At 37.5% G+C, this 17,901-nt stretch overlaps 1 protein-coding gene across 3 annotated transcripts in view; it reads right to left on the reverse strand.

The window, feature by feature from the left end:
* pcdh9 (protocadherin 9) overlaps nt 1-15,869 on the reverse strand; it is a 246,869-nt gene extending 231,000 nt beyond the window's left edge. For all 3 annotated transcript variants that reach the window (XM_066706682.1, XM_066706683.1, XM_066706681.1), the window contains exons 1-2: nt 15,112-15,869; nt 11,344-14,495 (exon numbers count right to left, since the gene is read on the reverse strand). In XM_066706682.1, the coding sequence (XP_066562779.1) occupies nt 11,344-14,376 (3,033 nt within the window). In that variant the 5' untranslated portion in view covers nt 14,377-14,495; nt 15,112-15,869. The remainder of the gene's footprint in view (nt 1-11,343; nt 14,496-15,111) is intronic.
* Nucleotides 15,870-17,901: the final 2,032 nt, after the last annotated feature.

Here is a 17,901-nt window from a genome sequence, read left to right on the forward strand (position 1 = left end):
TCTACCAAGAAATCGTATTTGATTAGAAAGAGTGAAGAAAAACTAGAGGCATATTTACTTTTATCACAGACAGTACAATCTACTGAACTGAGCTAAGCTCATGATTTCTACAGCCTACTATATAGAGAGCGGAAAAAGGTACATTTCCCTAATTTTTGACAATCTGTCTACAAGTTGGACTGCAGTAATGGTATAATCAAAATAAAGTCAAATGTATAGCTGTGCAGATAATTGGATATTTAAAACTGTGCAAGGATCAGTTCAAAATAATGAAATGAAGAAAAGAAAATGCAGACATTCTGCAAATATGCTGTAAGGCATTTTTAAACCCTAGCATTAGTTTTCCCCTTGACAATAAAACAATAGTCAATAGTCAAACTCTCCCTTGTGTGACACCCTTATGACAACTTGTTTTATTCACTAGGTTTTCTATGCCCTTAAGCTTACATGGTTGACTAAAATCTCAAAATGATTAAGTCGTGATGGAAAATCAATACACGTGTGACACTAATGAAGGAACAAAATTATCTGTTTCATCTACCGAAGACCTGTACACCACCTAGCACACGTTTGTTAACTGCCTTCTTCTCGAGGTGGTCTCTGAAGCTGTAATGCCTCATCAGGTTAAGTAATATTATTCACAACACCCTCATCAACTGGCTGCAAAAACAAAAGTAATGAACACGATTCAGTTATGCACAGTTAACTATAGGTATACGTCTCCCTGAGCCTTATTTAACCTTTGCAAATACATCTGATTTGGGGAGGCTTGAGGAAGGCGAGGCTAACACCTGTTCCAGAAACACTACATGTAATATTACAACTACATCTGTAATACTTTTAACAGTACGTACATGGGTTATGTTTACATTTAGCCAAAGGTAGAGTGCAGCACAATTCAATCAATATATTCATACAGAGCAGTTTTGTTAAAACAACCTGCTGTGTGTATTTTTTACCAATGTGAGTTTTGACAATTGTTTTGTTTTGAACGGATTTCACAAATCATAGTTGTGGCTTCCATATAGTTGTTTATTCATTAAAATATACAATAATAATAAGTGTATATATATATATATATATACATTTCCTTTATACACATAGTGGTTGAGTGTATCTTTCATCAGAGAAACTAACCATTGTATCATATAAAGGCTGATAGACTAGCAGATTTAACCTAAAGACATATTGGCAGCAATCATATGCCATTTTATCAGTCTTTGTTGAGATAAAGCATTTTCATAACTAAGTACTTTCCATTTTACTCAATGCTTATTCTTTGCTGTCTTTGAATTGTGAATACATGTATGTTACCATGCCCTATGTACACAAATGTATATGTATATGTGTGTGTGCGCTTGTATGCTAGACATATCTATCAGTGAAAATACCCTAAACTACTCAATACTTTATTTATGAAAGCAAAGTACTTAAAGCAAGGATACAGTGTAGATATCTCCTTTTATCACATTTTTTTATTTTTTTCCTTCAAACATTCAGGTATGAAACTGACGTGTCATTGCATAGCATTTTTAGAAATGTGTTTTCCAGGAAAATGTTTTGCAGAATCTACATTACTTCTGTAGGTATATATATATATACACACACATGCACAAACAAGTTCCATTCAGATGATGTAGTAGTATTTGGAATATAAATAGTGGAAGAAATAAGATATACTCCAGTATGGGGAATGTTTTATGAATAAGAATTGCAAAAGGAATGAATAATTTCAAGAATAAGGATTTTCCAGGTGCTTGTTAAATATTACTGACAGACTGCAACCAGTACAGAAAAATATGCAATTAGTTTGACTGAGAATGCAGCCAAAATGCATGAATTACTTAACAGAAAGGTACATAACCCTTCTTACTATAATGTTTAAAGCATCACCATCTAGAAGCAAAATACATAATTACATATGAATTCCACTATTATCAAGATTTTGTAAAATGCAGATACATAATGAATAGTAATGATTGTCTGTCTTCAGAAATGTTTCCTTAAGAAACTATCTGGAGTATAGAATGGGCTCTGTAATGACTCATATGGCTACTGTAATGCTTGACTGTATTATCCAATTATAATAATTATTAAGTATTATTAATCTACAGATGATACTTTCTTTTTATTCCATTGTGTACATGGAAGATTGAGAGATTTGCAGAAAAATGGGTCTGAAGCAGCACTGACATCAAGATTCTATTTGTATGATCATAACATCACAATAATATTAAGAAATTAAGGGTTTCTTGAAATATGTGTGAATAATGTAAAACAAAAAAATATGAAACCTGTTTTCTATTAAACTTCCTAATAAAATTGTATATTTGGAGAATGTTCTTGCTTAGGTCACATTATTTTATACTAATTAATCAGTTTCAAATTAAGAATAAAAACAAGGAATCGCTTTTAAACATTTATTGTGAAATTATAAAACGGTGTAAACAGTGCTCAAACAATTCTTTAGAATGGTGTATATTATATATATATATATATATATATATGTATATATACAGATTTCAGGTATAAGGTTTACATTACATAAAGCAAAACAAGTCCAATATAATATAACACAACACATTAAGCAAGATTACCAGGAGTTCAATTTACATAAAAAACATATTTTATATACATTATAAATTACATAAATGCAGTCATACAGATTCAATTAGACATGAGGTCAGTTGCAGAATAACACTTAATTTGAAACTTTGTGTATGTGTGAGTATATATATATTACACACATTCTATTTGATTATTTATTTTTTACATGACCACACTGATGATGGCATTGTGATGTTCCACTTTTGACAAGATGACCCCAGGAGTAATTCCCAAAAGCTCACCACATCAAAATATAAAACCACACTGCCTGGAGTGCCTATAGAACTGTTAGATTATGGGAAGAAAGTATCATGGCAAATCTTTTGAACAAAACCCGTATGTCAAGATGCATTAAGATTTGTATGTAAGTTCACAATCGTTTCACAACCTTCACATAATTTTCTGGTCATGCAGACACAGAACAATACAGACAATTACTGTCAGGTTGCATTACCCCCTTATCATAAAACTAAGGGGTGTCAGTTAATTCAAACATAACAGTACCTTTTGAATTTTTCCTCAATTTAAATTGAGCCCCTTTTGCCAAAAATAAGGTTATAAACCAGGAGAAAAGAAACATTTTTTCCAAACCCTTTAGTTCAACAACATTATGTTGCATATAAGCCTATCAGGTTGTAACACTAGTCAAATTTTTGAGAATACAAACTTACAATAAGCTGAATAGTAGTGTTGATAATAACATATGTCAAGTAGCTAAACTATGAATATTTGAACAGAAATATAGCTACTTTATGTCCAGAAGTTATGAAAACATGGAAGTTAATTGTGGAATGTGGGGGTCGGCACATAACTAATAATCAATTTTTTAATTGAAGAAAAAAAAAAAACTAACCTTGCAATCGCAGGTATTAAGACATAACTGGGTTTATATTGTATTCCTGGTAATTTGCAATGGCTTGTGTTTTATTACAGGTCTCTATTAAAAAAATAAATAAAATATATTTCACTGAAGTTGTTTAACAACACAACAAACACACGCACACGCACACACATCTATATTGATATCTTTCTCTGTATGTATATGTAAATATATGTATACACACACAGAGTTGCACTCCACTTATAACAGATCATGTTAAAATGAATCGCTGTTTACAAAGTACTGAAAAGCCAGGTCCTGACTAAATAACATGGGTGTCGATGGGTAATATTCTAGACAAATTGTTTTCTGGATAAAACATACATCCAGGACAGTGGGGGGGTGGGGATTTGGCACCAGTAACATCAACAAAGACACTACAGTATGAGATTGACGACAACCAAAAACCAAAAGCGCTTAGCATTGAGCAAAACATTTAATTAATAAACCATAATTCAAATGTAGAAAAACAAAGACAAAATCAAGCATCAAATAATGGATCTGCAGAAAACAACTGTAATAATGAAGAACAGAGACAAAGTCACTATACGAAACAAATATATTATATAGCTGGTATAACACTATAGATACTTGTATACCTTTGCTTTGTTGTTGATGGCATTAATCTAGTACTGTTCCTAATATGAATTTAATGAAAACAGAATGTAGGCCATACAAAACTCATGTTTGGCAGTTTGGCAGCTTAGGTTTACTTCTATTTTAAGTAATTATGTCATGATAATAATAATAATAATAATAATAATAATAATAATAATAATAATAATAATAATAATAATCATTATTATTATTATAATAGTTACATCGTATTTTGTTTATAAAATACTGATTCCCATGGTCCCTTGGGGTGCAATATAAGTGGAGTGCACCTGCATATAAATATAAACCCTTAGCAACCCAGCATGATGAGTCCCATACAGAAGTCTGACAGGTTGGGAAAATAAATTTGTCAAATGTCAAAGATGTTTGTGACATCACAATGGGTTATTAAAGTTTAATAAATATATAGAAAATTTGTTTGAAATGTTCTCAGCCTAATATTGAAGGACATGCCAAAGAGCAGTACTGTTGAAATCCATGTTAAGTAATGCTTGGATGACAAACACCACAAAATACCAACTGTATAACTATCACTACTTTATGTACCAATAGCAATCTGTCAAGAATAGACACATAAGCTATTTCCAAATACCACATTTCCATGTTCAAATGCCCGGTAATGAGTAATTAATTGATCTTCCTTTGGTTCTGATGACCTATTCAGCCAGTCCTCCATTCAGAACCTCTTCAGCGCCTCCAGATTGTGTAGCTTGTGCTTGTGGAGTGCTTTTTTTCCCTTTGTACTGCATATTTTCCGTTGGTTTGAGGTCTGGTGATTGTAATCGCCAATCAAGAGCATTGATCTTGTGCTCCCACTTGGCCGTAGACTCAGATGTGTGCTTCCAATTACCATTGAGCTGAAAATCTGTTTGCAACCAAGCTTGAGCATCTTGACAGAGTGTATACCAGGAGTTTGGCTAAAACATCCTGGTTTAATTTGGAATCCATCATTTCAATCAGGGTACCAGGACTGGAGCATGAAAAACAGTGCATGAGCAAAAATGATATGCCTCCATGGTTCACAAAGCGTATCTTTTGGACATGTTGACCTGTGATATATTAGGCACAGTGTAGCTCATGTGGAGGAGAAGGTCATATCAATCATTGAGTTAAAAATGATTTGTTTTGGGGCTGCTTTTCATTCTCTAGTCCCACTGCCCTTGTTAGAACTGAGGGAAGGATGGATTCCAAATCATAATAGGATATGTTTGCCTGAAACTCAGCCTCCTTCGAGAAGCTGAAGGTTGGTCGCAAATGGACTTTCTAGCACAATGGTTAAGACCAAACACTCAAACCCATAACCAAATGGTCAAGGGAGCACACAATCAATGTATTTGATTGACCATATTCAATTGCAGACCTCAATGTTTTGCAGTTTGCAAGAACAAGTTACACAAGCTGGAGTAGTTGATGAGGTACTGAATGGAGAAATGGTCGAATATACCTCATGAGAAGTTGATGGACATATTAAAATGCTACATGAAGCAAGTCCTCGATGTTGTCAAAGTCATAGAAAGATTCACAAAGTACGGATTGCTGGAATAAAATTGAACATTGTGTATTAAGGAATGAATATATATTGTATTTATATTTTATATATATATATATATATATATATATATATATATACACATACATATTGCTGGTTATACGACTCATGTTCGTTGAAGTTTATAAACTAAATACTGAGGGTACACCTGCATTCTCTTGCTAAATCAACACATAGTTACACACATTATGAATACATCTGGGGATGTATATATATATTTAAAAATAAAATAAAAGTCCTACCACTGAAATGTTGATATATTTATTAGTCAGGCATTCTTGTCTCAGCGGTCGAGAATATATCTGGACAGATTTTAGGGCAGATGGAGATGCTTGCTAAAAGGAAATGACTGTAACCTGGAGCGGAGAACACAGATGGTATTAAGCTGTTGCGTACCACGCTTTTATAGAATTTCATTGTCGTCTGTTGGAACAAATAATGTAAAGAAACTAGACAACTGATTTTATGCTTGGAATACCGAGGCCTGGGAACACAAATAATTACGGGATGTTATTAGAGGGTGACCATTTATAAAGGTAATGCTGACACCTTTTCTCTTTTATTATACACTGAAATTGTGATGGTGATGATGATGACTATCTCACAACACTGCATTGTCACGTGCTCAATTCCCTTCGCCTGCATTTGATCTGAATTGTTTAAAATACTTTTACATGTCATACTGTACCAAGAAACCTGAAAAACCGGCTAGTGGTAAGGGAATTGCAAAACAAAAAAACACCCTTTGATGGAATTGTTGCTTAAGTATGGTTTGTATCATAGAGATGTCTAAAGTGCTATCTTGCATCAATGTAACTGACAGCATGATGTAATATTTTTAAAGCATCCACTACAGTTTACCTGCAAAATACACAAAAAAATGAAAATTCAGTAAGGCAATCTAAAGTATTTTGATGTGGCTATAGGTGGACAATATCTACCAACTGGAACACGCTGCGATGTTTCTTCAATATTAGAATTGGACTCTTATGTCCAGTCATATTACAGCGAGCATGTATGTAGATAATTGTGTCAAAATGCCAAGCACCAAAAAGAACAGGCACAAACACATCTGTATTGTCAGCTTGTCCCCATGCAGAACTTGATGAGGACAGTCATGCAGAATAATGGTATTGGTGCCATTTTTACTGCATTATTAAAGGAAACCCATAACAGAGAAATAATCACAAATAAAAGCTTATTATATAGTATAGGTCTGTTTTTCTTTGTTTTCTGCCCATATTTATTACATCTATTCTTGAAATCAGTAGCATGTCATTGATAAAACCCTCATGTTTAACTGCATTGGTCATCACATGCAAATTAATAAAAGCAAAATCATACTGTTGTCAGAGTTCTCAAATTCAGTTTGGCCCAGCTTGGTGAATTCACTTTAGATCATCACAAGAAAGATTTGCGTAAAAAGAAAAGTAGTGACTGAGATCAGACAACACCATCGATGGGTGTTTGGGAGTGACAGCCCAAATTCAAACTGACTTGGGGGTGGGGGGGCAAGATAACTGGGGAAAATGGACAATACTCTATTAACAGTATATAATTAGTTCTGCTCTGTAAGAAACCTGATAATTGATTACTGTAACATAAAGTACTGACTGACAACATCCCAAAGAAAGGCGGGCAAAGGAAGATATGCATTCATGAGTATCACTGTGGTCTGCATCAGCAAAACTAAGAAGAATGTGTAACATACTTTCGCCTTAGGTGCGATACTGTCATAGTCCATTAATCTTTTCAAACTCCCCCAATCCTATGGGCCTGTTATATACTAATCCCTGATTAATATGGCGAATGAACCTGTAGAAAATGGAGACTCCCTCAAGGCAGAAAATTACAATGGCAAGTCTATTACATTTGGGCTCCTAGAATGCCTGTTTGGATAAGATGTCCATTCAGTTGATAACCATAAAACCACTCAAAGAAAATCATAACCATCAAATGCCATTGTCCTGTTGTTTAATAGCTTGCTTTATTGTGGAAAGCAGGGGGTTGTACTGTTTTGAATCGATTCGACGTTACTACATCCTAGCAAAACATAATTATTCAAGTCAGGTTTTTAACCTCAAGCAGCAACCAGAAACTTTAGCACATGGCAACAGTCTATTGTGTGAAAGTGGGAAGCTGGCATGTCTCTTTTCACATGTCACTGCAAACTAACTGAACCCATTAACAAACAACTACAGGATCCTCTTTAAGAAATCAGCAGACAATACCACTGGTAGTTCTGAAGTTTCTGTAATGAATTCACATTTTACATGGTTATTCTGAATGGCTAACGCTTTTGCTGTAATGCTGTCATGCTGTCTTTTTTCTAAGTCAGCAAACCAGGTATAACAACTGAAATGTACCATGATCAAGGAAAGAACAGTTTTTCCCCCACATTATTCTGATTTAATTTTGGTTCATCTGAACTTGAGAAACTGCAGAAGTACAACTACTGTCAACCCTGTCGGATAAACTACATAGTTTATTTTGGAAACAACATAAGCCCTCATTACTATTTAATTACATTATCTGGCAGTCTTACAACGTAAAAATAACTTTCAGTGAGAGAATTGTACATTAATTTACCACCTCCCTTACGTTTTTTCCATAATGTATTTGGCTTAAAATTGTACTAACAAAAGTATAGCTGCTGAACAATAATACACAAAACGCTTCACAACTGTACCTTTATCTAAGCCCTTTAGAGACTCATAAAGGTATACAGCAAACACTGAAACAGTAAACCACAAAATAAAATAACATACACTTTTCATGCAGTAAGATGCCATTACTTTTTGTTTAGATTAACAATACTTGAGCCAAGAAAACTAGGTCTGTTTTAGATTTACTTCCATAATGTAAGATCATACATACCCAACTTTTGAACATAAATGTAACATTTTGCATGGTTATAATTATATTTTATATCAATATAGGGGTCTAATGAATGACTTAACAGAACTGTAAGACCTCCCACAGTCATATAAATTGTGCCATTGAAGTTGATCAATGATCAGAGTCAGCTTTTAACTAAATTCATTTTTTCTAATTGCAATTATTGCATCAAGTTCAATCATTTTCACGATTTCACTCGTACAGATCCAATTACTGCATATGAACATGTATCCATTGATTTCTCCCTTAAAATTGTAATACATTGCATTTCAAAAATAGAGATGTAAAAATACAAATGTATTTTCCTAACTGAAGACCCAATAGCCTATATGCTTTATGTAGACTATTGAACAAGATTTACTACAACTGCCAATGCATTTCACGTGTTTTGGGGATTCTCAAGACCTAATTAATTGTCTCTGCAAACCACCCTGAATGAAAACAAAAAGTGTTAAATTATTTTGTTTGTGTTACAAATATGTGAAGACAACTGCTAATCAAACTCTATTGTGTTTTTAAATACATGAATGATGCATGATCTTTGTTGACTCATAAACACAGTGCTATGCTTTCTTGTCTTTAACAGCTGTTGTTTATACCTAATATAGCTCACTGGGGGCAAAAAAATTAATTGCCCTATCATTGTCAGCAGAGTTTGGGTGAAGTAATAAAACAGTTTCTGTAAAGCCTCTGGCTACAATAAAACTGCTGTCACTAAAACTCTACTAATGCTTCGTATTGCAGAAAAGAACAAACATTTATTTCAAAACAAAAGCTCAAAAGCAAACTTCAGGCTTTATCCTAAGCAATGATATTGCACACTGAATGCAAAAGAAGTCCTACATTATTTTTGTGGTAAACCACATGCTTAGAAGAGGAATTTGAATCAAATGATTGCTATACATGTACTATTTTGCCAGTGGAATGATATTAATTTATAATTTTACATTTAAAAAGAACAGTACCAGTGATCTTTCATAGTACGGTTGTAATGAATTAGGTCGTGGGTAAAGTAGTAAACACTTTGTAAGTGAGGGTTATAAACATAATTGCTAATTTTGCCAATTACTATATTCACTTTAAAGGCTTGCAAATCACAGTCATTTTCTTTCCTTCAGAGCTGCAAACATAAAAGAGACTAAATCAGTCCCATGTAAATGGACCACTCAAAATGTGTTGAGATTATCAAATAATTCTCTACATTTTCTTTCTTTGTATTTCGGTAATTCAGATGCCACCAGAACCTATTTCAAGATATTTGCCAGAATGTTTTTCTCAACATATTCTCTTTCAGTTTACACAGACATATATTACGTACATTTAGAATATTAAAATGTAAATGGTTAATGGCAGAACCTCCTTTTTTCTGAGCATACCAGGGTTAGCTAGGTTCTCTCTCTTCTTGGCTACTTTTAATTGTTAATCAGTTAAACATACTATACCAAACTGGACTATACATTCATACAATATACTGAAAAGCAGGTCTTTATCATCCACATTTGCAATTACCATAATATATTTAATAGGCACTAACACTGTCATTAAACGTTAGAATTTCTTTGAATGCAGAAAGAGCTTGATCCTTCCTTTACCCCCCATTGTACAGCTATACTGCAGACTGGCAGCTTGCCATCAAATGCCTTATGGTGCAACAGTGCCATCTACAGGCTATCCTAGAGCTTCATACTGTGTTTAACAAAATTAAGAGTGCAAGTTGTAGTTAAGTTCTTTATTAGCAGAAAATTAATAAGTCTATGAAAAAAGTGGATTAGGTTGAAATTTGAGTTTTACTAATTCCTAATCCTTTATAAACTGGATATATTTCAACTTCCATAATGGTCTTAGCTAGTTTATGTATGCTTTGCTAAGAACAGAAACTATTAATTTAAGCTTAGATGATTTCACTGTATAATCTTGATTAATTTATTTAATTCACTGAGCAATTATTACACAGCATGACTTTTCCAAGCCTATGCAGATGATATGAAATCATATAATTATGTCCATTGTGTATGTACGCAAAGGTATCAATTTCATACATTAGAAAAAAGTATGTAATTAAAATTAAACAAAAAAATCTGCAAAATCTAATACTCTGCATGACTTAATCTGCACACATACAAGCAACAAGAACTGAAACACAAATAAAAGGGAGAATTCATGAAGTAAATGTACTGTATTTTTTTCCCACCAAACCAACTGCCTTAAACTGTTAAACATCCTCATTTGAAACACCACTAAGCATAACTGAAAGAGTATATATATATATATATATATATATATATATATATATATATATATATATATATATATATATATAATCTCTAAGACTACGATGATAAACTGAGTAGACAGGTAAGAAAAAAATGTTTCTTTCATAAATGTTGACAAGAGCGCACTAGTCTAGTCTTCACACAACTGACACATTTTATAAACAAATCTCCATTTAAGTCCGAATGCCTGTGCAGAATACATTTCTTACTCATTTAAATACCCAGAACATTTTTGAGTTAAATGTACAACATTTATAAAGAAATGTGTAGGCTTTTCAGAAGAAAAAAACAAATGTGCATGTGGTTCTTGGATTGAAAACAAAACCAACAACAACAAAAAAAACGAATGCTTTTTGGTTCAAAAGTACACAAAGTGAAAAACTGTATAAATGTGGTCTCAAGGCAGTTCCTTTTTTCAGACTCATAAGCAGAGCAAATAAATAGATACTGGCACTTTAGTACTGGTGGATAGGGCAATTATATGCAGTACTGATAGACCAGTAAAAGTGCTCCTTTACCTGTCTGGTGTGCATGGGGCCCTTTGTCTTGAAACCTCCCTGGGAACTGCACTCGGAAGCGCTGAAGTGGTCTGAACTAGTGGAGGATCGCTTCGAAAGGGTGTCACAACCTCCAACAAAGGTGTTGTCCAAAGGGAGCTCCTGAATCACATGGTGTTTTTTTACTGACACTGGAGTGTCTGCTTTGAGATGAAAAGCAGACTGTGGTGAGGCAGACTTATAGTGCCTAGCTAGGTCAGGACTATTAGGTTTAAAGGTTGTTGTTGGTGCAGTGCTCCAGTCAAACCGTCCTATACCTTGCTCTTCCAGTTCAGCTGGAAGGCTTATTGTACCATTTATTGGTTCATGTACAGGGTCATCAGGTTTGGTTTCCTCGATGGTAACAAAATTTAACAAAGAATTCTTGGGTGATTTCCTTTTCTTTCTTTTCTTTTTCTTGTTCTGTTTGTTCTCCTGATTAGGGGACATCCACTCAGCACCTTGCTTATTTCTTTGAGCAGCTTTGAACCTGGAGGCGTGACGGCAGCGCACCAACACAGTGACAAATATGACTACTATAACAACCATAGCCCCTGCCACAATAGCAATCATAATTGTCAGATAGTCCCCATTCTGATAAGTCTCACTGCTGCCACCTATATTTTTATCCAAAGGAGTTTCCATGGTTTTGCGGATAAGGTCATAAATGTAGGTGGCATTGCCAACAGTGTCATTAACATAGAGAAACAGCAGAACCAGAGTGTGCAACGACTTTGGGTAACCCAGATCACTTATGTTGACCACTAGGCGATGAAGGCCAACTTCAGTCACAGGTGGTTTCTCTTCCAAGGTGATATTACCAGTCACAGGGTCAATTCTAAACAAGCCCTTGTTATTGCCACTTACAATAGTGTATTTAAGTTCAGCGTTCATTCCGGTGTCAACATCCACTGCGAAAACCTCTGCCACGACGGATCCAGGGATAGCAGAGAGAGGTACCAACTTAAAAGACGTATTTGATGGTGGATAAATAACAACAGGGGTATTATCATTGACATCTATGACGTTTATTGTTACTTTGGCAGCAGATGAACAAGGGGGTCGACCGCTGTCCACAGCTCTGACATCAAATGTATAGGAGCTCTGCTGCTCCCGGTCAAAGGAAACATTGGACTTTATAACTCCAGAGTAAGGATCCAATATGAAGTTTTCATTATCACTTAAAATGGAAAGAGTCACAGCGGCATTCTCCCCGGCATCGGCATCTGTTACAGTGATTACTCCCACTGTACTGTACTTTGGCAAGTTCTCTGACACGAAAAACTGAAAGTGATTATGAGTAAACTTGGGACTGTTGTCATTCTCATCCTGTACAGTCACAATCACAGCTGCCTGGCTCTGTAGTGGAGGAGTCCCATTGTCTCTCGCCGTGACTGTAAAAAGAAACCTTTCTTGCTCTTCTCTGTCAAAAACCCGAGATGCTGTCAAAACCCCTGTTTTACGATCCAAGTCAAAGAAGGAGGCGTTAGGTCCAAGCTGGTAAACAATCTCCGCATTCTTCCCACTGTCCTCGTCTGTGGCACTGATAGTTGTGAGGTACAGACCACGAACGTTGTTTTCCAGGACTGAAAACTCAATTACAGGCTGACTAAAAACGGGAGGGTTATCGTTTTCATCTTCGAGCTTCACTCGGACCAAAGCAGTCTGATTTAAGCTCGGTTTGCCAGAATCAGAGGCCACGATTTTAAAGCTGTATTCTTTGGTGCCCTCGTAATCTAGCAGTAATGCGGTCTCTAACAAATATTGGTTATCATAAACTGCCTTTAGGTGGAAGGGGACTTCATTTTCTATAAAACAGAGAACTTTGCCATTGACATCTGTATCCTTATCAGAAACTGTGATGAGGGCAATTTTTGTATTAACGGGATCTTTCTCTGATAGGTAAACTGTGCCATTAATTGGACTAATGATGTACCTCAAGTCTATGTTCGGAGGGTTGTCATTGACATCAGTCACATTAATAGTAACTGTTGCCCTGGCTGGAGTTGAGCTGCCATCACTGGCTAGGACTGACACTTTATGGATAGCTGTTTCCTCTCTATCTAAAGGTCTCTGAACTGTTATAAGGCCTGTGGTGCTGTTTAATGCAAAGAGTTTTTTAGTGGCTGGGGCAACCTGTGTACCAAAAATGTATTTGATTTCGGCATTGGGTCCGACATCGGCATCTGTTGCTTGTAGCTGGACAACAGAGGTACCCACAGGAGAGTTTTCTGGTATATGAACTTCAATTTGGCTCTCCTTAAAAACCGGCCTATTGTCATTTACATCACTGACTGTTACCTGAAGGATAGCAGTGCTGGATTTTTGAGGGGTGCCCCCATCCTCTACTTTTATCTTCATTACATATGTGTCTTTCTGTTCTCTGTCTAGGTTTTGCTGCACGATAAGCTGTGGCCACTTTTCTCCTTCTGGTGTTTCTACAATGTCTAAGCCAAAGGCACTTTGCCCATTTACCAATTCATAGTGCTGTACACTGTTAAAGCCTGTGTCTGGATCAGTGGCCGACGGGATCGGGAATCTGCTATTTATCAGTGTGTTCTCTGGAATGGAAATGTTTATAACAGGAGATGGAAACATGGGGGCATTATCATTGGTGTCCTTGACTATAATTTTAATCTTAATGAGCCTAAAATAGTCATTTGGCAGGATGACCACCTCAATCTCAAAAGAACATTCATTTTCTTCATAAGAAGGGCCCGGACAAAGTCTTTCCCTGTCGATTCGGTTCGAAGTTGTAAATATTTCCCCAGTACTGCTTAAAACTTTGACTAAAGGGGTATCTCCAACTTTCGAAACAAGTCTGTAGACCAGACTAGCACTTGTTCCAGTGGCAGCATTGAAATGAGAAATATTCAAATCCTTTGGTATGTTTCCAATAAGCACATTTTCTTGCAACTCCTCTCTAATAGGGTAGATCAGTTCTTGGGCTATCGCAGGATCTAGCCAAAAACAGGCAACCAGAGCGGCCAACAGGTAAAAATCCCTTAGGTCCATGATTAGTGTTTTAATTGTTTTCCCCTTCCTTATTTTGACAGTACTGTACCATGCAATGTTGTTGGATTGCAGAATTCATGAAATCTCTAATTCGTAGGATAGAAGCTGCCAACACAATCCTATAAATAAACAACAATTATGTTATCATTACAACACATTCAAAACAACCAGATCTGTTAAGCATATTTCAATTAACCCAGTCAGTTACCAATTGCTCTCTCAAACCTAAATGGCCATCTATTAATCACAGAATTGAAATAGTTTTACTGAAATTAATCTACAAAAATGTGGAATGAAATACCTAACAAACCTTAACATATACAGATTTGTATTTGTTTCTGTATTATACTTACCAGCAAATTGTTTTATAGCTGTGTTGCTAGCTGCACAATATGTTAATATTTTTGCATCATCTTTGGTTCCCTGTCAAATGTTCCTGTTACCTCCAGGAGCTTGCGATAAGATAATGCTGCAGCAACCAGAGCAGCCATTCAAGTATTTAGCATCATCTTTCAAGACCTTGCAATAACTGCAAAACGAGACTTGAAACGTCTCCTGAGCACTTGCCTTCTAAACTTTAAAGTCTAACACTACATATATTCCATCAAAACGACACACTGCATTGCTTTTTAAACCCAGCATCATGGGTGAGCATACAGACTCCCCTCGGCTGAAGCAAGGATGATTATTGAGATCTGAACGTATGTGTGTGAGCAGAAATGTGCATTTCCTTACCCCTGCTTTCTTCTGAGGATGCAGTTTAGCGAGTATCTGCTTTCAAACAGGCATACTGTTGCCTAATATTGCAGTCGCACATCTTAGATCAGATCCTCCTCAGTCCGCACAAGCGGCACTTGCATTACTCCAGTGTTGAGCTCCTCATTAATCAGCACAGTGTCTGCTTTCTCGGAATAAGCGGCCAGAGCCGAGGCTCCGCTCCACCGCACCGCACCGCACCGCACCAGAGCCGCGCCGGGCTGGAGGAAATTGTGGCGCTGTGTTTTGGACGTGTTGGAAAATCCCTTTTTTTTTCCCCCTCTCTCTCTCTCTCTCTCTCTCTCTCTCTCTCTCATGCAACTTTCCCCTGTAAGTGATGCTCTGTTGAATCCATGCACTGCAGTTGTCAGGGATCCGCTCCGACACACAGCAATCAGGTGATCAGCTCTTTCTCCTTTTGGACACAACGGGTTCATGCAGTCATTCCGCAGCCGTGCAGAACCAAAGTAAATGTGCAAACGCGTGTCACTGTCAGTCAGTCACCACAGAGCCGAGTCGCACGCCTGCGTGATGCTGCTGGGGTACCAGATCACTGTGCTCCGGGTCTGAGATGCTTTTTGTTGTTGTTTGTTTGTTTGGTTGGTTTTTAATACAGTTCATGCCCACCCAGCTTGACCAGGCTCCAGGTGTTACACTTCTCCCTTGCTGGTGGTAACAGGTATAACGTGATCCTGTAACTGTCTTGCAGTAAATACCCTTCCTTGCTCGCTCACTCCCTTCTCTGGACTGAATGTCTTGTTATAACTCTCAATAAGCCCACAGGGGGGTGTGAGTTACACCATCCGACGCCCCCCTCGGCGGTCATTGGGCTGCCCGCGTCGGAGCGTCGCAGGGAGGGGCGGAGCCGCCGCGCCATTGGGTGGAGGTGAAGTCATTCAATGCGCGCTGTGGTCCGCGGCAGACTGCGCTCCGTCGGTGGGTGAGAGGCAGGGCAGCGGCTTTTCTGGGGGCAGATTGCGCTGCGATGCCTCTCGGTGTGCATTTGATTTGGCCGTTTCTTGTGTCTGATGCGGGAAGAGTGTGCGCGGTGCCGCTGTGCCATCGATTCGTCCTTCCCGGTTGTGCCACTGATAATTGAAATCGGTGCTTTATAATGCTGTTGAGTGTGCACTATCCCACAGCTCGGGGTTTGACATGTACACACACACACACACACACACACACACAAGTCCTTAGCTTAAACTTGAGCCTAACCCCCCCCCCCCCCCCCCGTGTGGCGCTGGTAAAGGGTGCGGACTGCAGTAGGAGATGCGCCTTCATTGCTGTAACGCAACTGGACCTTCTTGCCCGCTGAGGGTCACCGGCTGGGATGAGCTCGGGCAAAGTCGGGAGATGTGCAGGAGACTGGAGACACACTGCGGTGTCACATTTGCTGATGTGGTTGTGCATCGCAGAAAGCACCGCCACCATACATCAATGCACATGTGAGCGCATACGTGTGTGTGTGTGTGTGTGTGTGTGTGAGACTAATCCATCTCGGCAATTGTAAATAAATGTAGTAGTAGAAATTAGCGGCTGCACCATCGTTGCACTGAGCCAGATAGAGCAGTATAAAGTGCTCTGCTGTTCAATTCGTCGATCACGGCTTTCGGTTCTAATTAGAAGGAAACCAAAGCAACTAAAAGGCATGGCATGGTCTCAGCTCCGCTGCCACATTGCTAGGTGTTAAAAGCGATGTCAAGGAGTGTCATCGGGGGCAAACTAGTCTTGCCAAGAGCTCCAGACTGAGCTGGATCAGAAAAGCCAGACTGCGTGCGATCAAACAGGAATTGAACAGTTTTACAAAAGACGTCATTATAGCTGGAGCATTGCTTTGCACCCCATCAGAATGAATATATTTCATAATATTTGTGTATGTTATTAACCCCTCAATTGAGTGTATGTAACCTATAGTGACATTTAAGGGATGCGTGCTGGTCCTTCTGAATAGCCCTTTATATAAAATATCATTTGTGCTCTATTAATCTTAAAATCCAATCATGTGGTTTAATGGTTTCCTTTATTGTATTGTTTATTGTTAATTGTATTGAAACCTAATACATATTTGACTTTCATTCTTTTGAATGAACTGGACAGTGTGAGAGTAAACACGCTTGTTGCTGTACTGCTTGTAGTTAGGGGCTGAAATGATTGAATTTAGGGTTGAATTCCTGTGCTGCGGTAAACAGTACCATCTAGAGGTCTTTCCTTGGGAGTGCAACTTGGTAGATCCTCTGCTTCATGGTTGAGATGGTTTATGGTCGAGATACAAGGGTTGAAAACTGAAGAGCCAAAGGAATTCAGGACGAGATATTTTATTCAAGCATGCAGGGCAGTTTTTATTGGACAAGGAAATGGTACTGCTGTCTTCAACGTTGTAACCAAAAAACACAGTGGTTTAGAGACCAGACAGTAAACAAAAGCTGACATTTAGTAGTGGGCAAGCTAAATGCCACGTACTCGTAATTTGCAAGCCTTATTAAGCCTCCGTGGGGTTCTTGAGATCCCTCCTGTTGGCCAGGCAATCAACGATGCCGTAGCCACACCTTACCAAATGTTGAGCTCTCTTCTGGAAAGTGCACTTGGCCACCTGCAATTTCCTGGAGCTTTACAGTGCATCTCAAATTATGTTGTTCTGCCCCAGGTCATAAGGGTCAAACTCAAATTACTATCTGCATAATACATACATTTTGTTGCTTCTCACAGAATTCAAGAGTCAGCTTTTAGCTGTCCATTTCCTGTTCAGTAATTCCTGTTGTTTCTTATAGA

This window comes from Amia ocellicauda, chromosome 6 (assembly GCF_036373705.1).
Source record: "Amia ocellicauda isolate fAmiCal2 chromosome 6, fAmiCal2.hap1, whole genome shotgun sequence".
Lineage (NCBI taxonomy): Eukaryota > Metazoa > Chordata > Actinopteri > Amiiformes > Amiidae > Amia > Amia ocellicauda.